The sequence below is a fragment of the Fukomys damarensis genome, unplaced genomic scaffold (assembly GCF_012274545.1).
Source record: "Fukomys damarensis isolate Sample0158 unplaced genomic scaffold, DMR_v1.0_HiC HiC_scaffold_15, whole genome shotgun sequence".
Taxonomy (NCBI): domain Eukaryota; kingdom Metazoa; phylum Chordata; class Mammalia; order Rodentia; family Bathyergidae; genus Fukomys; species Fukomys damarensis.
Window position 1 is genome coordinate 15,129,549 of NW_022900927.1, and position 22,144 is coordinate 15,151,692.

Genomic DNA, 22,144 nt, shown 5'->3' on the forward strand with positions numbered 1-22,144 from the left:
AAAAAAAAAAAAAAAAAAAAAAAAAAAGATGGAAGGGGCCGGGGATTTAGCTCAGTGGTTCGGTGGCCTGCCTTGCAAGAGCAAGTACCTGAGTTCAATCCCCGGTACCCCCCCAAAAAAAAACAAACAAACAAACAAAAAAAGATTGACACACAACTCACGGGTTGAAGGTTATGGTCCTACAGATTTTATGGTGCAGTCCCAAGAGCAAAAATCTTTAGTGTTAGAAAGGAATAAAATATGAGGCTAAACTTCAGAAAAAGTTAATTTCACATCTGGGTTAGAGTATACCATTTTTTGTTTTTGATATTCTATGCTGTGATTTGCCTAACAGGAGAGCAGTAATTTAAAAGACAGGATGATATGAGCTTGGTGAGTTGAAGGTTTTATTTTGGCCATGTTTCTGTCCAAACAGGCTATTAAGTATTAGAGAAAATTAATGAGAAATAAAGATAGAAAAGGGGGGGGTCAAGATCAGATGGTGGAAGGCCTCTAATAAGAGACATGATTGTTGAATCCCTTTGGAATTTTGTAGCATTTGAGACATTTTGATTCTGAACTGAGGACATTTTAAAGTGAACAGAAATATGGGGAAAAAAGCTGTGGAGTCAGGGAGAGACCTAAATGCAAAGACTAGTGGTAATGTTTATGGAGGTTTCTGAAACAGTGATGAAAGCTAATCAGCCCAATGAGATTGGTGGAAAAGAAAGTAACTAGTTATCAGTCCATTGTCGTGAACAGCCACGAAAATACACATTTTTTTCTTTTTGCGTTTCAATAATTTTATTGAAAGGTGTATCTCTTAGTACCAAACACAAGGTAGTTGGTTAGGTTACCTCTGCCAATTCAATATTATTACTGATGTTTTCAAAATATTGAAATATATCATCAGCCTTATGGTAAAACTGAAGAACAAAACATGGTTTACAAAAAGTTATAGGTAGAATATCCTATGGTTCTTTGGTTTATTTTTCAATGCTTATTTATCTGTAACATAATGTCAAAATTCTGGATAGACTCAGGCTTCAGGCTGCACTAATAGTATATGTATGTCCCCTTACATTGATTGGCTCCCATGGAGAATTTACAAGAAACATTAAAGATAGCTCAATGAATATGCCAGACTTATTAGGTCTGTATTTTGGCTTCATACAAAATGTTTTAAAATCTAAATGTAATTCCCGTACAGCAATATCATTCTTATCTCTAAACTATCTACTACTTGCATTATGGGTGCCAAGAAAACATTACATTATCTAGAATAAAACCTTTATTTTTCCTTAAGAAAGTGCATGTGTAAAATGTTGGTTTTTATGTAAACCTCATAATTTAAAATTTAACACTTAAACTAAGTAGGTAACCATTTTCAACATCACCTACATGCATTAGTCCAATATAGAAAGTTAAGTTACACTTTTGACAATGCATTTGCAGTTTCCAAAGTGCTTTTTCAGACATTTTCTCACTTGATCTTTGAAAGAATGGTGATATTCATCATAATTTTAAGATCTTGTTATTTTGTTGATAAATGAATGGAGGTTAAATTTCTTAACTAAGCTTACCAAGATGGTGCTTCAGATGTGGAGCCTTCATATTTTACCTTTGTGAACATTTCATTTCTCATATCACATAAGTGTGGATACTTAAAGCCAGTGTTAGTGAGCCAGTCTGTGGGTTTATAATGGTTTTATTTAAAGATTGCAGTAAAAGCCACTTCTCAGATTCTAAATGTAGTTGACAAAGGGAATTTTGCATTACTCGTGGAGATAGGGTAACAAAGAGTTGCTTGTTGGTTACCAGGGATAGAAGTGGATATGGTAGACACATTTCTAACTGGTAGCTTAAAATTCCTGTTTAGTTTTTGACAAAGAAACTCCCAAGTGTAAACCTGGTGAATGACTGAAATCCAGACGGTAGTGGAAGTCATGATTGCCTCCTGTCAGAGAGACAGAAACATTTCAGCTTGCATCAACCTTATTCCATCTTCTTACACTAGACTTAGACCCTCTTCCTGTGGATGCAGATGTTTCCAGTGCCTGCTTGTGTTTTACTCCAGTTCTCTTTATTTCTTTAAGATGATCTTAAAGATATTTCCATTCGCTGCGTCTTCTTTACCTTGTCCTATCCCCGGGTCCTCTTCTTCAAATTATATAGAACAGTACTGATGTGTATCAGGCTCTTAGAGATGTACGAGGAACTGGAGTGAAGCTGAAATGTAAACTAAAGATATGAGCCGAGGGATCTTCTACTTCAAAGATCTGTTTGAAGCAATAGAAGTACATGTCATTGCTCATGAAGATTTGGGGAGAAATAGCTGTTGAACTGGGCATAAAGATCTGATACTTTAATGGTTAGCCCCTATTTTTCTCTGTAATTCAAAAATATCAAAACAGTTTGAGGTTTTGTATTATCAACATGTGTCATATGACTGTGTAGTGTTTGCTAGTCACTTGGTGTTGCAAATACACACAAAACAGGTAACACTCAGTGACAGGTTCTTTGGTCCAGGCACAGTGAAAAGACTAGAGAAAGTGTGGCAAGCACACACATTTTTACACTGTTATGGCTTCAGCTAAAAGGATTCAGCAGTTAGCTGAAAAAGTGACCAAGCTACTGCTTCTCCTAAAAGAAATAGAGCAGCCTATTTTTATTTATTTGCTGGGTTAGGCAAAAGTCCAATAGTTTGCAATGGCCAGAAGCATAGATGTTTGTTCTTGTAGTGGACTTGGCCCACTGGTTCAGTAGTTAACTTGTCTTAGAGTTTCTCAAATTTTTGTGCACATGGCGCCATCATCCTGCCAGAAGTAAAGCATTCATTCCAGCCTTTTGGGTCCAGGACCTGTGATGGGGCCAAAGGACTTGGGTCCCTGTTTTTTGTTTTATTTTGGTTTCTGAAAAAGCACAAAGGGTGAGAACAGAAAAGTGGTGCGAAAGAAAATGTATACCATCTCCAATGGGCAAAAGTCCTAGTTAACCCTGTATTATAGACTTGGACAAAACATTTTAAAATAATCAACATGCAAAGCTGCGTAGCATCTGACCCTAGGCTTGAGACAGCAAAGGGGTCAGATGCAGCATGAAGACAGAGATGCTGAACATCTCAACCTGTTGGTCACCCGTCACATTTCTGTAGTCTCAAATGAAAGGTCCATGTTTTCAGCAAACAATGACTGTGAAGTCTCTAGGATTTAATCCAGGCAGCTGTTATCATAACTGGCATGACTGTCATCTACAGGAGGGCACCAGTAGGAAGTTAATAGGGAGCTAACAATGTATTATCCAGCTGTGCAAACTCCAAAATTAGTGGTATCATGTTGACTAAGAGCAGGTGAAGGAAGCTATGGGTAACAGTTTTCTTGGTAAGAGGTTTTTTTTTAACTTTATGCGGACATTCTGCTTTGGTAATTTTATCAGGATCTCCTCATGGGTCCATTGGAACATGCCATGCTACCAAGGGAAACGGTTCATTGTACCCAATGGCTTATTCTATCATCCTAGCCTCTCTGTTTCATGGTACTTTGTAACTATCTCAACTAAGTCCTGGAAAAAAAGTTTGCTAAAATTTAATAAATAAGAAGTTCACTACACTCATGCCTTAACAGATACTTAGCTTTGTAATAATTTTAATATTCCATTGAAATTGGAGAGACCCTATGGGGAAGGGAAAGATTCTATTGTGTGGTCTGTATGTTAATTTTACAGAAAATCTTGTTATAATATAGCTCCATGATTATTCATTATAGAGGCTTAAATTTAATTTGATATTCCAGGCAGTTTTACATATCCCTGCTTAAATCTTTATAGATATGAAAACAAGGCTCAGAATGTGGTCATTTCAGGTCATAGTGATTAAGTAGTCATTGTTTTTTCAAAGCAAACTACTCTCATCCCAGTAAGTAATAACTGTCCCAAACATAGCTTTTGTCCCCCATCTTTTACTTCTTAGCATAGGAAAAAGTATGACACTCAGAGAGAGGCCCAGAATCTCTCTTTGGAAACACAAATTCCAAATCTTTTTTTGATGACTACAGTAAATAGAACCTGAGAGAATCACAAAATGAAAACTTGTTTTAGCGATTTACTTAGGTTATAGAAATGAAAACTTGATAGTGGTTGACCTAGGCAAAAAGCAAGACACAGTACTCATAGAATATGGTCACTTACCAATGAAAATTAAGCTTTGGTAAATAATTCAAATATACTTGAGTGCTTCTTGTATATATTTATTTTTAAACTTTTTTGGGAGGATGGGTTGCATCTCTCTCTCTTCTGTGTTGAAGACTAAATCCCCTAAGTGACATTTTATATCCTGAAGTTTGATTTGCTTTTCTCCTCTTTCAAGCTTTTCTACTCAGTGTTTGAACCTCCAGCTCTGGAGTTCAACTACAAAACTGTTAGTTTCAGCAGTATGTGTGCATAGTTTTCGGCCCCCTAATTTTTAACTTGTATTTACAAAGGCAATTTAAGAGAGAAAATACAGCATTCTAAGAAGTTTTATTTTAAATACACAAGTATTTATCTAAATAATTATCTTGTCTATATTCTTGCAAATGGAAGTACATTTTTTGTGTATATTTCAAAATACTTTTGACCATTTCTACATTACAGTTGTAATCAGGTAGCAGTCCACTTTAAAACTTTTATTAAAAATTGGAACATTTGAATAGTAAGCTATATAAAATCTGCATCTTTGGTGGTTTACTGAATTTCATATCACCAAAGAATATCTAAGAGAGGAAAATACTGTCTTGAAATTTCTTATTCATCCCATAAATATATATTTAAACATCAAATGAGGTTATCTGAGTCTTCATTGGTATCATAATTTCTTTGAAGCTAACATTTATGATACAGTGTTTTTAAAGATATAAAAATAACATGGGTTTGTTGCCTTTTGATATATTATAAATTAGTTAAACAGATATAATATTTTAATTAATTATCATTAAGCATGCTAAACTAAAAAGTTTTGAAGAATTATCCAGACATCATCTTTCAGAAGTCAAATATTTCACATTTCCAGTGTGATACACTCAGAGTACTTCAAACAAAACATTATGCACAAACAGCAATGAATTGCTATAGCCTATAATATTCATGTGTATGTTCTTTCTAGTATTCTGTGATCTTGCATAGAAATGTAAATTTGTTAAATTACAGGTTTTGGACTCGGAAGAAAATAAACCTACCAAACAAGAGAAGAAATTTCTGATTTGCCACTTGTCTTATGGATTATGCATTTGAAGTAAATTCAAAATTGGAATTTTTATTTAAGCATATAGAAAATATTTTTATATTTAAGCCTTCACACATTCACAATGTCTTCTTGAAGTTACTATTATTTAAACATGTTATTGTTGCATTTCCGAAAGGTATAGAATAAGGTAGTTAATGTGTAGGAAGAGTATATCATATCTACTTTAGATCATGTACACTGCTGAATATAGGGCATCACCCTAACAAGTCAAACCATTGGACCATGTGTATTATGAACTTGTAATTTAATCCACAAAACATATTTTAATACATATTAAAATTGGAGCACCATTTATTACCATCTTCTAAAAATAATAACTCTTCAAAGAACACAAGACAAATTTTTGCTATCTCCTAGGCTAATCATGAATAAGAAAACATATTTTAAGTCTAATGACTAACAAAGTCAGTAGACCCCAAAAGGAGAGCCAATGTTATTGTTTGGTGGTGGGGTAGGGATTACATGTATGTTTCTTTCATTTCTACTAGAAAATTCAGATTTTTATAATGCGTTTTAAGTACAAATTCTACTATGACAATATTAAAAGGAAGGTTTTCCACATATACACTTTTTTCTTATAAAAGCAAAGTGAACAGTAGTATACTCATTTTTTTCATTGTTTATTGATAGTTTTCAGGTATACAGTATACAGTTACATTCAGCATTGGGATCTTGTACTTTTGCATGATGCATATTAGTTCTTATTTTTTCCCCATACCCCTGCCCTCCCTTCCCCGCACCCCTTCCCTAATTATAAAGACTTTGTTTCCCTTTTTTAATATTTTTTTCTTTTCCCTTCTTTCCTTTCCCCTAACCTTCCCACTTCCCCTACTCCTTTAGCCCCTTTCTTTCCATTTCACATTACCAGTTATACAATGTAAACCTTATTTACACTTTTAGTTTCACACCAGAGAAATTATTCGGTATTTATACTTGTGTGTCCCATTTATTTCACTGAAGAGTATGGCCTCAGTATGCATCCATTTAGATATAAATGACTCTAGTTTATTATTCTTTATGGCAGAGTAGTATTCCATTTTATAGAAAAAACACATCTTCCTTATCCAGTCCCCAGTGGATGGGAAATTGGGCTGTTTCAAAGTTGTAGCTATTGCAAACTGTGTCACTATATACATGGATGTGCATATATTGCTGTGTTATGATTCTTTTAATTCTTTTGAAAACATACACAGCAGAGGGATAGCTGGGTTAAATGGGATCTGTAATCCTAGTTTTTTGATGTGTCTCCATATTGATTTCCACAGTGGTTGCACCAGTCTTCACTCCCACCAACAGGGGAGAAGGGTTCCTTTCTCCCAAAACCCCGCCAACATTTTTTATTGGTTAATTTTCTGATAGCCGTTCTTTCTGGGGTGAGGTGGAATCTCAGTGTTGTTTTCATCTGCATCTCTCGAATGACCAGTGATGTGGAACATTTTTTCATATATTTACTTGCTGCTTTTACTTCTTTGTCTGAGAAATGTCTGCTCATTTCAGATGCCCTTTTTTGAGTCTGGTCTTTATATTTGGGGGTCTGATTTTTTTTAAGTTCTTTATATATTCTAGAGAGTAGAACTTTGTCCAAGGAACAGCTAGTAAAAATTATTTCCCACAGTATAGGTTGTGCCTTAGCTCTGTTGGTGGTTTCTCTTGCAGTGAAGAAGCTTTTTAATAAGATGAGATCCCAGCTGTTGATTCTATGTGCTAGTTCCCATGCTACTGAGGATTTGTTAATAAAGTCTTTTCCTATGCCAATGTCTTCAAGGGTTCTACCTAACTTATCCTCCAGCAAGTTTAGTATTTCTGTTTTAATATTTAGATATTTAAACCACTTTTGATTTTAGTTTAATGCATGGTGAAAGATAAGGGTCTAGTTTTAATCTTTGGCAGGTTGAAATCCAGTTTTTCCAACACAGTTTATTAAAGAGGCTATCTTGCCGCCAGTGAGTATGGCTGGCTCCTTTGTCAAAGATGAGGTAGCTGAATATCTCGAGTGTTTCTGTATGTTCTACTCTACTCCACTGATCCTTGGGTCTGTTTCTTTGCCAATAACATACTGTTTTTATCACAGTGGCTTTGTATTATAGTTTTAAGTTGGGGCTTGTGATACTCCCTGTCATATCTCTGGTACCTAGAATGGCTTTTGCTATCCTAGGTCTCTTCGGGTTCCAAATGAATAATTTTTGGATTGTTTTATCTTGTTCAATGAAATATACTGTTGGAGTTTCAGTTGGGATTGTACTGAATCTGTATAGCAGTTTTGGTAGTATGGCCATTTTCACTATGTTGGTTCTTCCTACCCAGGAGCAAGGGATGTCTTTCCTTTTGTTTTTTTTTGTTGTTGTTGTCATTGTCGTTGTTGTTGTTGTTGTTTTTAGTTTATTGGTACATTTTAGTTATAGAGTACAGTTACATTCATTATTGCGATCTTATACCTCTACATGACAGGTCTTGGTTCTCATTTTTTCCCCTTATCCCTGCTCCCCTTTTGGCCCCTCTTCCCCTCCCCATTTACAAACACTTTATTTCCATTTTTTCATTTTCTCATTTTTTTTCTTTTCCCTTATTACCTTTCCCCTACCCTTCCCACTTTCCCTACACCTTTAGCCCTTTTCTTCCTATTTAACATTGTCAATTATATCATTAGGATCTTATGCACTATTATAGCTTTTCACACCAGAGAAACTATTTTGTATTTACACATGTGTGACTTATTTATTTCACTTAGGAATATATCCTCAATATGTATCCATTTTCCTATGAATGAATCTAATTTCTCATTCTTTATGGAAAAAAACCACATCTTCTTTATCCAGTCTCCAACTGATGAGCAAATGGGCAGTTTCCAAGTTTTAGCTATTACAAACTGTGCTGCTATAAACATAGGTGCACATATATCATTGTGATATGATTCTTTTAATTCTTTTGGAAAGATATCAGCTATGTATGACTGGGTCAAATAGAACCTCTAGTTCCAGTTCTTTGAGGTATCTCCATATTGATTTCCATAGGGGTTGCACCAGTCTGCACTCCCACTAACAATAGAGAAGGGTTCCTTTCTCCCCACAACCCCGCCAACATTTGTTATTGTTTGATTTCCATTTTCTTATATCCTCTTCAAAATCTTTTTTCAGAGTGCTGTAGTTTCAGGGTAGAGATCTTTTGCTTCCTTCATTAGATTTATTACTAGATATTTCATTTCTTGGATGGTATTATGAAAGGAATTATTTCCCTAATTACTCTCCAGTGAGTCTGTTATTTGTGTACAAGAGGGCTATTGATTTTGAGTGCTGAACTCTACTGAATCTGTCAATTAAGTCTAGAAGTCTTTTGGCAGTTTTTTGGGTCTTCTATGTAAAGTATCATATTGTCCACAAGTAATAACAGTTTAACTTCTTCCTTTCCTATCTTTATTTCTTTAGTTTCTTTCTCTTGTCTAATTGCTGTGGCTAATGTTTCCAAAACTGTATTGAACAGGAGTGTTAATAGTGGACATCCTTGTCTTGTTCCTGATTTTAGTGAGAAGGTTTTCCATTTTTTACCATTTAGTATGATGTTGATTGTTGGTTTTTCATAGCCTTTATCAAAGTAAGATAAAGATCATCTATTCTAATTTTTTGCAGAGTTTCTGTCGTGAATCGGTGTTGAATTTTGTCAAATGCTTTTTGTGCATCTATTGAGATGATCATATTGACTCAGTTAATATAGTGTATTTTATGTATTGATTTATGTATGTTGAAATATCCTAGCATCCCTGGAATAAACCATCATGGTCAGTGTATATGATCTTCTTGATGACCCTCTGTATTCTGTTTGCCAGTATCTTGTTGAGAATTTTTGCATCTATGTTCATTAGGGAGATTGGCCTATAGTTCTCTCTTTTGGTTGGTTCTTTCCCTGGTTTTGCAATCAAAGTAACACTTGCTTCCAGGAATAGATTTGGAAGTATTGCCTCCCTTTCAATTTCATTGAAAAAGTTTAAAGAGTAGTGGCAATAGTTTTTCTCTAAATGTCTTATAGAATTCAGCATCAGGACCTGGCTTTTCTTTGTTGGTAAATTTTTAATCACATTTTCAATTTTGCTGATTGTATTTGGATAGTTTAGATCTTTGTTTAACTCTGGTAATTCATAAGTATCAAGAAATCTGTCCATTTCTTCTGTGTTTTCCATTTTCTAAGAACAGTTTCTCAAAGTAGGTATTGATGATCCTCTGGATTTCTGCTGAATCTCTGGTGACTTCAACTTTTTCATGTGTGATTGCATGGATTTGAGCCTTTTCTTTTTCTTCTTCTTCTTTTTTTTTTTTTTTTTTTTTTTTTTTTTTTGTGTGTGTGTGTGTGTGTGTGTGCGCCAGGGATTGAAATCAGATCCTTGTGCTTGGAAGGCAGGTGGCGGAACCACTAAGCTAAATCCCTGGCCCCTTTTCTTTCCTTTTTTTTTTATTTTTTTTTTTGGTATGGTTGGCTAAAGCTTTATTGATTTTATTTATTTTTTCAAAAAAACCAACTCTGATTTGTTGATTTTTTGTATCATTCTCTTAGTCTCCATTTCATTGATTTCTGCTTTGATATTTATAATTTCCTCCCTTTACAAGCTTTGGGTTTGTCTTGCCATTCTTTTTCTGGGAGTTTAAGATTCAGCATTAGGTTGTTTGTTTGAGTTCACTCTGTTTTCCTAGTGTGGGCATTCACTGCTATGAATTTCTCTCCTACACCTGTTTTCATTATGTGCCATATATTTCTGTATGTTGTACTGACATTATAATTTAATTGTAGAAACTGTCTAATTTCTTAATTTCCTCTGTGACCCATTCGGTTGTTCAGGAGAGTGTTTTTCAATTTCCATGTGTTTGTGAAGTTCTTGTGGCTTCTTATGCAATTGATCTCCAGTTTAATTGCTCTATGGTCTAATAATACGCATGGGATAACTTCAGTTACTTTACATATGCTTAAACGTGTTCTGAGAGCTAGTATGTGGTCTATTTTAGAGAATGACCCATATGCAGCTGATAAGAATATATATTTCTGATTTTGTTGGGTGGAACACTCTGTAGACATCTGTTAAGTCTATTTGTTCAAAAGCTTGGTTCAGTTCTAGTATTTCGTTGTTGATTTTTTTTTTTTGTCTAAGTGATCTATTTATTTGTGAAAGTGGAGTATTGAGATTCCCCACTTCAATTGTATTAGTGCTTATTTGCCTTTTCATGACCCTTAATATTTGTTTTGTATAGTTGTGGGCATTAGTATTTGGTGCATATGTATTTTCATCGCTTCCTCTTGGATTGTTCCCTTTACAAGGATATAGTGACCTTCTGTGTCCCTCTTAATTAGTTTTGGTTTGAAATTTACTTTGTCTGCAAATAAGATAGCTACCCCTGCTTTTTTCCAGGTTCCTGTTGTTGCAGAAAGAATTGGTAAGTGATACACAGAGACACAGAATGGAAGTAAAATAACAAAAGGTTTATTTTGCCAGCAAAAAGGCCACTTGCACTAAGAGCAGTGCCAGTGGTTGACCACATACTGGGTTACAGCTTCTTCTTTTATAGGGTTTTACAGCCATGATCTCACTTGGGTGGTTACATTTCATTTCCTTGGTTCACGTTACTGATATAAAAATCACAGTCACAAGACAGTTAACTTTAACCAAGATATAGCAATTTTTTGTAGTCAGCGAGTTTACTTTTAAGATTCATCTAGCTGTCTGTTCTAGCCCACAGGAAGCAGATGTTCAGGGCCCCAAAATTAGCTCAACTCAAAATTAGCAGTTATTATTTTTCCATCTTAACCCTTTTACAATCATGTGGTTTACAAAACCTCAGAGTTTGGAGTCTTGATGTGCTCCTTTATCTCAGGATGAGGCCAAATGTCCCATTCTATGGTTAATCCCTCTGGTGTCTGTTAATTCTGAACTCAACAAAGCAGATTTCAGTTAGAAGAGAAGTAGTTATTCTACATTTTCTTAACATTTTGTAGGTTTTTATGTTATTTAGAATAGTTCTATCACCATTGCATTGAGAGCTGTTTTCCATCCTTTAACTTTCAGTCTATGAGTTTCTTTTTGAGCTAAATGTGTTTCTTGTACACAGCATATTGTTGGATTTTGCTTCTTAATCCATTCTGCCAGTCTGTTTCTTTTGATTGGTGAATTGAGGCCATTAACATTGATGGTTATAACTGATATATATTAACTTATCATTGTCATTTTATTGTCCTGTTGTTGGCTCTTTTTAATTTTTCCCCTTCTGCCTTTAATTTCTTGCCTTTCCTCTTTGATTTGCTCTGTTGGCCCTCATGGAGTTGTGACCTTCATTGTCTTTTTCTAGAATATTGTTTAGAATTGTTTGTAGTGCTGGTTTGGTATACATAAAGTTTCTCAGGTGTTCTTTGTCACGAAAGTATCCTATTTCCCCAGCAATTATAAAAGATAGTTTTGCAGGATACATCAATTTATGCTGGAGGTTGTTTTAGGGTTTGAAATACCTCACTCTAGGCTCTCCTTGACTTGAGGGTTTGTTTTGAAAAATCTGCTGTGATTCTGATAGGCTTTCCTTTGTGTGTGGTTTGTTTCTTTTCTCTAACTGCTTATAGTATTTTGTTCTTGTGTTGGGTTTCTGGTATCTTGATTATTATATGGCTAGGTATAGATTTCTTTTTATTGTGTCTAGTTGGAGTCCTATATGTCCCACTTCTCTGTATGTCAATTCTTTTGCTCTGTTTGGGAAGCTTTCTGTCATTAATTCAGTGAACAGTTGTCATTTGTACTTTCTCCTGATTTTTCATGAACTCCTATCAGTCATCATTCTTCTTTGTGTCATCTAGGAGCTGTTGGATTTATTTTTCATGGTCCTTTTCTATTTTTAAAAGATCTCTCCTTTCATGGTCACTGACCATCATTCTGTCTTCTTTATCTGATATTCAGCTTCAGATTGGGTCACTCTGTTGCGTATACTTTCTGTAGGGTTTTTAATCTCCTGGATATCTGTTTGAATCTGTTTCATGGATTCCATTTCTATCCTGTGTTGGGCATTCATGGTTTCTATTTCTTTCCTATGCTGGGCATTCATGGCTTTTATCATGGTTTTGAACTCAGGTATTTTTAAAATCTGTTTCTGTTCTAGAGTCTCTAATCATGTCTTTCAAACTGTTCACTATCTCTGTAGTTATCTGGGAAATTATTTCTGTTTTGAAATTTTCTACAACCTGATTGATCTGTTTTGTTACTTCCTGTGCTATCAGTTCAGGGTGTCCAGGTTGTTGACTGTCAGACTTTTCCACCTCATTTCCCCCAAAATTTGCCTTTGGTGTGCTGGAAGTTTTTGTCTGTGCATTGCTTAAAAGTTTTCTCATTTCTTTTTTGTTGTTGTTGTTGATACTGTCCTTGATTTAATTCCTGGGTTAATACTTCCAGATATAACTGGTCTTTAGGTTTTGAGTCTCTAATGACTTGAAGTCACTCTCATTTTCATAATACCAGGAAAGACAACTGATTAGATCAACCGCAACACCTTAGCCCACATGATACAATCAGCAATACACTAGCATCAAACAAGCTTAGAAAATGACAATTTGTGGTAGTTATTAATCTCGTACCTTTAACTGCGTAAATTCAATCATAATTGAGGACCACCCCAAAATATTTTTACAATGAATAAACTCTTCAATATAGCAACTTTACCCTTTGGGATAGGGACTTATAGTCGGGGAGAGAGGGATAGATAGGTAGAAGGATAGGGGAGGTTTAGAAGTGAGGTGAGAGGACACAGGAAGATCACATAAACTCTAGGAAACTGTTGAAGATGAGGGAAAAACAGAATAAAAAAAGAAAGGCAATAATAGAACAATCTAACAGCAATAGGGAAGCTAGAAATTCTATTCACTTTCCCTTGAAAATAATGACAATTGAGAGAAAGACAAAGAAACAAGAAAAGAAAAAGATGAAATTTGAATTAGGGCAGGAACAGGAGGGAGATGAACAAAGAGGGAGATGAAGAACAATGTGGAAGAGTGAGAAGTTGAGTGGGAAAGAGAAAGAAAAGAGAAAAAAGAAAAAGAAAAAAAAGGAAGAATTTGAAAAGAGTGGGAAAATAAAATTTTAAAATGAGAGGAAAAAATTTAAAAAATGAAAATGAAGGGCCTCCTTCAGGGCATGTCTGCTGTCACAATAGACAATGTGGGCAGCAGTGTGCAGATCTGAGTCATTTAGTCTCGGCAAGCTAGCAGAAGATCCCTGAGATTCAGGCTGATTTCTGGCTGCAAGGCCCAGGTTGAGCTCTCTGACCTCCTGCAGGGTTAAACTGTGCAAAGTTCTACTGCAGGGTCCAGGTACCCTTCCCATGAGGATAGTGTAGGTTCCGATGGCAGGTGGCGATCCCTCCAACTTACCAACTATGGTAGTCTGGTGTGTCTTTATTGCAGAGATTTTCTTCATTTTTCCAGTGGGCTTCAATTTTCATCCAGAAGCCTAAGAGAGGCCCTCTCTCTGTTTTTCAGTTCTGCTCTGTCTCACTGTGGATTCAGGTACCGGCACAAACAGGAGGCCAGAGGTGGGGGGCACTGGGGTGATGCTGTGAGGGTGCTCCACTCCTCACCAGTCTGTGGTGCTTGGATGCCCATGGCCGTGGAGGTGGGGTAGCAGCCTAGTTCCATGTGGCTGCACTCCTCACTGGTCTGTGCTGCTTGGAGGCCCCTGTTATTCTTTCTTAGATTTTCATCTCTAGGGAACTGAAGTAATTCTGAAGTTTTGCTTCAGAGTCCCATGGAACTTCATTTATTTATAAGATACATAATTTGTTTAATCTTCTAGCAGAAAGTCCTTCATGAAGTGAGCTGTATTACTCCCATATTTCAATATTTTGATGATTTGTATCCAAAGTCATTCTCATAAAAATAATACTACATGAGAAATTATTTAAGGCTTCCAAAACATCTACCAGATATTTTCCCCATAAGTAGTTTAAAGAAGTAATTTTAAATTGAGAGTTGAGGTGAATATGGTATAATAGTTCAAAGAAAACATTATAAATTCAGAGTTTTAGTAAGTAGTTTTTATCTTTTTAATAATAAACTAACCTACCCCCACCCCTCCACTTCCCCACCCCTCCACCCGCCATGGTTGAAAATACTTTTAAGTCTGAATGATCTGTGCTCCAAAATGAGACCTGTGTCAAGGGTTACGGCAGATCCATCAAGTCCAAATATGAAATTTCTCCAAGGTGAGATGATTTATTTTAAGAATTGGTAATGTACAATTTTGACTAATGATGTGTTATCTACTTGGCATAAAAGAAAGCTAATATTTGTGGGTGATTTATTTGAGATACATACTCTTGGCAATTTGGTGGAAGCCAAGATGACTGCTTTTGGTAATTGAATCAACTGAATTGTCTGTACACATTGATACCAGCAACAACTCTCATCAATTTGTACTGGGCAGACATGTCTTTTTGGGGCATGTGTGTCTTTTAAACTCAAAACCTTAACACTGATCAAAGGATTCCTCGTGAAATGTATTTCCTCCCATAGATTTGAAAGAATTTCAATAGCAGATTTATATAATCTCCTCCTTGTGACTTTCCCTTTGCAATTGATCCCTATTGCCCTCTTTGGAATCCCTTAGTCTGTCAGGAAGATAGTGGACAGTGTGGAGACAGGTGGGAGTATGGAAACTGGTAGCCAGCTCCACAGCTAGAACACTCAATGATGTGTGTTGGCACCTCTGGCACAACTACAGAAGTGGTATCGCAACATACAGAGTGGAGAAGATACACAAGAGGCCAAGAAGGGACTATTCCCCAGTGAAAGACCCTTCCACCTAGTAGAAGTGGACTGTAGTGTGCACTTGCAAACCCATGTTACTTCAGCCTGGAAGTTCTGTGTTTTAGAAGTGAGTGGGGGGGGTAGAGACAGAGGAGAGTTACTCCATCTAGATATCTGCCTTGTGCATTTTATTATACAACATACTTATCAATATATGAATGTTAGTTCAAGAAGTTATGGATCCCCTGTGCTCCAGGCTTCCTCACTATGAAAATGGAAGACACATTGGGGCGATACCATTCCGTCTTAATGACAAACAGTGATAGTGAAATCTGACAGAGACAGAACAAACCCAGTAATATAAGATAAAATACAGATGGATGATTACATATCAGTTATCTATGAATTCAGGTAAATTTGAATGTAAAATGAAAAAAGATTTAAGTACTGGTCTATATTCAACACTATTGCAGGAACATTCCACTATGTAAAGGGGCAGTGTGTTAAAGCAAATGGTACAGAGCAAAAGTGAATTTTTAAATTATGTACTGAATTTTTCCTTTTGTGACTGAAACATATGTATTACTTATTCTTAAATCTATGTAGAAAAGAAAATGCTCACCTTGAATTGTACTTACATGGCTGTAGACCAGTGGCATAGAATGAACAAAAATGTGCAAGAGAAACTCAGGAGCCCTTTATTTCTTCTCTCTCTCTCTCTCTCTCTCTCTCTCTCTCTCTCTCTCTCTCTTTTGTTTCTTTTTTCTGGTTAGTAGTAACTTTGTACTCATTTTATACTAATGCTGATTCTGTTTGTCTTTTTTTTTTTAACTATGGTAGCAGTTATTCTTACTAGCTTGAAATACCACAACTCATTGTCTGATTGTTTTAAACTTTTGAAACTTAATACCTAATCACATGGACTGTTTTCTGTAGATTCAAGTTTGAGCTAAAATCCAGAATTCAGTGACTTTGAAATTACAGAGAAATTTGTGGCACAAATGTCATGAATATTTAAAACTCCATGAGTTTGGAAGACATTTTAACTTCAGATATTATCTTAATAGCTTTCCAATTCTTAAAGTCCTAGATAAATATACAGAGGTCCTGGGTGGTTAGAGAAACTTTTCTACCTTCTGATGGATTAAATTACACTTATAAAGCTATTGCTAGGTAAATGTTACTCATTTGGGGGATTTGGAGCCCTAAATATTATATGCTTTTTATTTGACCAGGTCATTTTTAATTTGGATGGGAAATTTGTGCTTAACTGTATTTTGGTATATTAATCTTACTAGAGGCAATAAGAAAACAACTAAAGATAGAAGTTTAAATGATGTCTAATAGATGCACATGCTAAAATGTTAATCTTGTAAATGATAATCTTGTAAATGACGTTAAAAATGTTAATTTTAGAAAATGTAGTTTGTCCAAGCCTCTGTGTAGACACAATGAGTAAATGGAAATCAGATTTATAAATGAAATTCATAATCATAAGATATAAAATACATTAAAATTATGGTTACATAGCGATTATATATGATGATATGTATGAAACACAAAGGAAAGTTGTGTTTTCCACATATTATATATGTGTACAAGCATATGTTTACATTTTTTTCCTATATTAGAAATGGGAAGCAAGTGTGGATGAGACTGATAAAATTAGCCTAGTTTCCTGCTAATATGACATGATCAGATCTGACTCTCTCCTTAGGAGGCCCACAATTACTGTTACAGAGGGAGTAGAGAAAATGAAGACTTAAAATCATGACTTAAAATAGTCATAAAAGTGGAGATAAATGATCACTTTTAGATTGAATACATTCATATATACTTTATTATAATAATTTCTACTAGCAAAAACAATTTATGAAGAAAACTTACTTTTGTGAGCATGTACTTATAACCTATTATGGCCATTAATTTTAAAAAGCTACTTTCTGCAGTTTAAGATAGATAAGTTCATAATCTAGGTACATTGACCTTGCTCTCAGAACACCATTGAATCTCATGCCATTCTGTTAGGAAGAATATAATTAATGTGAAACAAACTTGTTCATATTCCCAGGCAGGTAGGATCCCAGCATGGCTGTGATAATAACCTACTACTGCAAATTCAGCAGTGCCCCTTGTGAGTAGCTCCTGGGAATTCTGCAGGGAGTATATCACCTTTCTCACCTTTAAGTATGCTAGCAGCTGAGAGGGAAAGTACATAAAAAAATGTACCTAATGCAATATAGACAATGTGGTGATGAATATTCTGTGTTTTAATTGTTGTTTGTTGTTTAGAGAACAAAGTGCTGGCAAGAAGTAGGAAAGGTTCTTGAGGAGGTAATAGCTAATCTCTAGAGTGACAGCCAAGTCATGCAAGGGAGTGTTGCTAGCTGTCAGGGAGGATGGACAAGGGTAGGTTGCACAGCTAAGTGAGACTATACTACATGAGATTTTCCACTGTTAATGAAACACAAATATGATTATTAGTGAGATTTATCCAATACTTTAAAGCCATATTACTAGCTATAGTAGTAATTCATTTGCTCTAAATACCTTTTTAGTTTATTCTTTTGGCATGTAAATAATACATACGCAGTATAAAAGGTTCAGGAAAAAGTAGATGTGTAAACAAATACAAGTCAGATATATGGTACAGGAGTAAATTTTATTTTGCAAATGTAGTCAGAGAGTTTGGGACTTACAGCAGAATAATTATTCTAGTTACAATTACATTAACAGGAAATAGCAAAACAGTATTATTGAATCACCAGGAAATTGCTAGTATTTTCTATCTTATTTCTTTATATAGCCAGAAATATTTCAATATAATAGTATTTAATATCACGAATAGGTAAAAGTATTAAACCAAATTCAGTTTGCTTTCCTTTAATCTCAGTAGAGTCTAGGAATAGTTGATAGGGAAAAATATAATTATGATCATAAATCAGTATAAACTACCTTTAATATTCTCTTTAAACTACTTGCTCATGATTTAACATATACTATTTGAAGAACAGGTTACAAAGGATGGACATTATTTTTTAAAATCCATGTATTCAGAGAGATTTATAACAAAATTGACCTGAGAATCTATCCTCTTATCCACACAAAGTTTTCAGATTTATTCCTCAAAGACCATTATATCTAGGCTTTTTTTTAATTGCCATCTCTACTCCACTTATGTTTATGATCTTTGGCAAGTCCTCACTTCTTAATATTGCATTTTTCTGGATACTGAACGGATACAATATATATTCTTTTTCTCATAGGAATATTATCTTGGAGGCTGAAATATGATTTGTAACTCCCTTAATATATTTTCTGTTGTACAATACAAGGATAGTGTTGCATCTACATTATATACAAATATAGGTTTTTTATTTGAAATAAACGTTTTGAACAAGATTCAAAACAGGTAGCAAGTATTTTATTCACATTTTCATGCATTTATGCCCTATTTTATTCTAAAAGGCATCCAAGGCAGCTTTTGGAAATGCATATAATAACATGGTATGTATGTGAGAAAACCTAAGCAAAAGCATAATATGAATTAGAAACCTGAAAAGTCTTGACAGAACTGCAAATGAAGACATATTTTGCTGGAAATTGATTGCACATTTAGTTCTAAGCTCTCAAACAACTAATACAGAAGAGAACTCTGCTTTTATGACGAACAGAGATCTTTCAGAGTAGAAAACCCAAGTCAGCAACAGAAACACTAATTTCTAGCATCGAGACCAAAGAGTTTGCACCCTGGTGTTCATTACTCATTTCTGCAGAGAATAATAAATGCAACAAGAACAAAATAGGACCAAGTGGTCAGATGTCAATGAACTGATTGTTAGGGAGTTCCACAGTAACATGACATGGGCACATCGAAGCACAGTTTACAGTTGGATCAGAATTTCCCAGTTTGCCAGGCTGACTGTATCCGTATAGATGTACTATATGTTCTTGAGTCTTTATTAAGTGATTGCATTTATCTGAGACCAGTGCATGACTCGTTCTTACACCAAGTTTTGGAAACATGTTAAATGGCAAAAATCTAATGTTAACAATTGAGAACCTTACCTTGGATTTAATCAGTCAACCTGAAACACTGTAGGATTAGAATCGTCCACAAACTGAGGGTTCTAGTGACTCAGGCATTGTCTCTGCACTAGGCTGTCACCACCGCTGTGAGTTCACAGGGTTAAATAAAACTTGTTCACATCTATCTACATCAGAGTGTTTTTGAAGTGCTCCAGTGAACCTCTATCTCAGTAATTATTAAGATATTGGAAACTGGGACATAACAGTAGAAGAGAATGGATTCTAAACTCTAACTCGAGAGCTTAAAATTTCTGTGAAAGATATCATTGGTATTAGCTGGCACTTCTGAAGGTCAAAGGAAATTATTTTATATTTCTTTTTTTTTTCTTTTTTGGTTTTTTGAGACAGGGTCTCACTATGTAGTTGTGACTGACCTGGAACTTACTATGTAGCCCAGGCTGGTCTTGAACTCACAGTGATCCACCTGCCTCAGCCTTCCAAGTGCTGGGATTATAGGCATGTGCCACCATGCCCGGCCTATTTTATATTCCTTGATTGAAGCCACATGTGTAAATGTCCTGAGAAATGTATTCAGAGTACCACATAACACTAATGTACTGTTTTGTAATTTCCCCAGTGTAAATTAAAGGGTGAGTTTTATCAGTTGGCTTTATAAATACAAATATATTACAATTTTTAATCCTGTTCCCTTTACATTTTCATGTGTGTATATCTGCTTCAGAAAGTTCCATCTAGAAGAGGGTGTTGATATTAAAACAAAGATTGCTTCAAAGGAAACGAGATAATGGGTTATTCTGAGCCACATAGAAGTGACCATAGCCCAGGAATAACGATTTGGGTTGCTCTAAATGAAATGTTCCCCACTGAGGAGAGCACATGAACTTTTATAGTCACAGAACAAAAGAAAGTAATAATATAGTTTAACAATTCCATGGGCAGGAGTGATAAGCAGGTAGGCTACAGCAAAGCAGAGGAAAATTCTTCTATAAGATTCAGTGTTGTCTTACAGCATTCTTAGCCTTAGGATTGATAAAGGCTGGAAGTCTGCTAATCTTAGTGATACATTCCCAGAGTATCTACTAGTCAGAAGACTATTAAGCCAAATGCAAAAATGAGGATAAATGACTTTGAAGGGGCTACTAAGGAAAGCATAGGAAGGCTCCCAATAATTCTGGTGAGAGACCTACAGTATTCCATCTTCCCATAGTCACAGCCAAGAGCAAGCAGTCTGCAGGATGCAGCTTCTTCAGAGAACTGGAATTCACAAATTCAGAGTGATATCAATGTGAAGAGGAATGTCTCACATAAAGTATTGTGATGCTTTTAGATAAAGCAGAACTGGAAGGCTGGATATCAAAATCTGTATACAAAAAGCATTTTAAAACACATTTTCTTATGGCAGAAACTACTAAAAATTAATAGCAACTGTTTTTTCCCTACAAAATCTCATCTTTAGAAATTATATTTTAGCTGGTTAAACACAACTTGTCTTTTGCTTATTATCAGTCATCATGTCTTTGGAATGGTCACTGCTTTTCAGTGATTCATAACTAAACACTAAGGCTGGATAGAAGTTTGCAGGAATATCAGTTTATATGACAACAAATGGCTTGTTTTTGTAAAACAAGTAGCCGAGCATAAAGTTTATGATACAAACAGCTCCTGTGACATCCCTTAAGCTTATTACTTTACTCTTATTCTCTTTTTCCTTTTACCATTGTACTGATATCAGCATTTGCCTTAATGTCTCATAGTGTGGGTAAAACTTAATGAAATAATTATTTAGATAAGGTAAATGTCACATTTTTGAAATGAGTCATTAAATCAAATGTACCTAATTGAAATGTTAATTGTGGTGGGTAAGTTAAACATTTGAATATTGATATAATAGAATGGTGTAACACATAATTTTGGTGAATGAAAGAACAATTAAATTACATATTGGCCTCTTAAAATATGAAAGTTATATTCTTAAAGATATAGAGCTTTCTTCATAATGATTAAATTATACCATCCTGAAGAGCTTTAAGTTATAATTGACAAATGTATGAGTTTAATAGTTCATACTTTTTGTTTCCTCCTTAATTCTAGTCATGATTTCATTGGGGAATTTACAACAAGCTATAGGGAACTTTCTAGAGGGCAGTCGCAGTTCAATGTGTATGAGGTAAGAGACATCTCACTTTACTTCTGTTTTTGCCTACAGTAAATAAGTTTAGCATGGGGGTATAGTTCATTGGTAGAGCCCTTGCTAGATGCATGAGGTGGAATAAACAAATTTATGGTTTTAAATATGGCTTTTGCAAAGAATGAGAACCAAGTAAGTTCCCTCTCTCTCCACCTCTGTCTCTCATATCAACAGAAGAATATAGGAGTCTTTAAATCTAATCAGCTGACTTGTTCCTTAGAGTAAATGATGTTATTTTCTTTCAGAGTCACATAATGTTTTACATCTACTTTGAGAGATTAATTTTTGCCTATTAAATTTTTTCTTATTTAAAAAACTCAATATGGACTTATGGCTATTTTTTATTAAGGTTCAGCCTCTGTCTTTGATTTCTTGCCAACCTATCCCCCACCTGCTTCTAATAAAAAGAAAAAGAAAAAAAAAGAAAACACTTATTTACTTGTGTCAGCATGGGGTTTTGACAAATAAGCTGTCACTTTCACTCCTGTTTAGGTAGAGACTAAAGAGAATGGCAGGGTAATATTCAGCCATTAGAGAAATCGAAGTTATTGAAGCAAACACACAGTAGTTACTTCTGCCTCGAAGCACCTTGCTAGTTAATTTCTGGACATGTGTTGAGCATGTATTATACTTTAGCATGTTACTATTTGAGCTACATTATCTGTGTATTCCTTGCAGCTTTCCAATTTAAGTCACATGCATAGCAAAAGAGAATGTCTAAATGTTTAATCAACGACGGAAGTCTTCCCTGCTGCCAATTTGTCTCAAAAACTCTCCTGAGAGCAAAGGAATCTCCGATTTTTCCAGCTTCTTCCTGGGCTGAAGCACTTGTGCCCCATTCATGTATCATCATTCATTCATTCCCTTATTAAAATATTTATTAGGTATCTTCC

The 22,144-nt window shown here is 35.1% G+C and overlaps 1 protein-coding gene across 1 annotated transcript in view; it reads left to right on the top strand.

Moving 5' to 3' along the window:
• The window catches only part of Cpne8 (copine 8), a 214,695-nt gene that overhangs the window by 134,385 nt on the left and 58,166 nt on the right, over positions 1–22,144 (top strand). Inside the window, exon 12 of the mRNA XM_010629775.2 lies at positions 21,155–21,230. Coding sequence (XP_010628077.1) covers positions 21,155–21,230 — 76 coding nt within the window. The remainder of the gene's footprint in view (positions 1–21,154; positions 21,231–22,144) is intronic.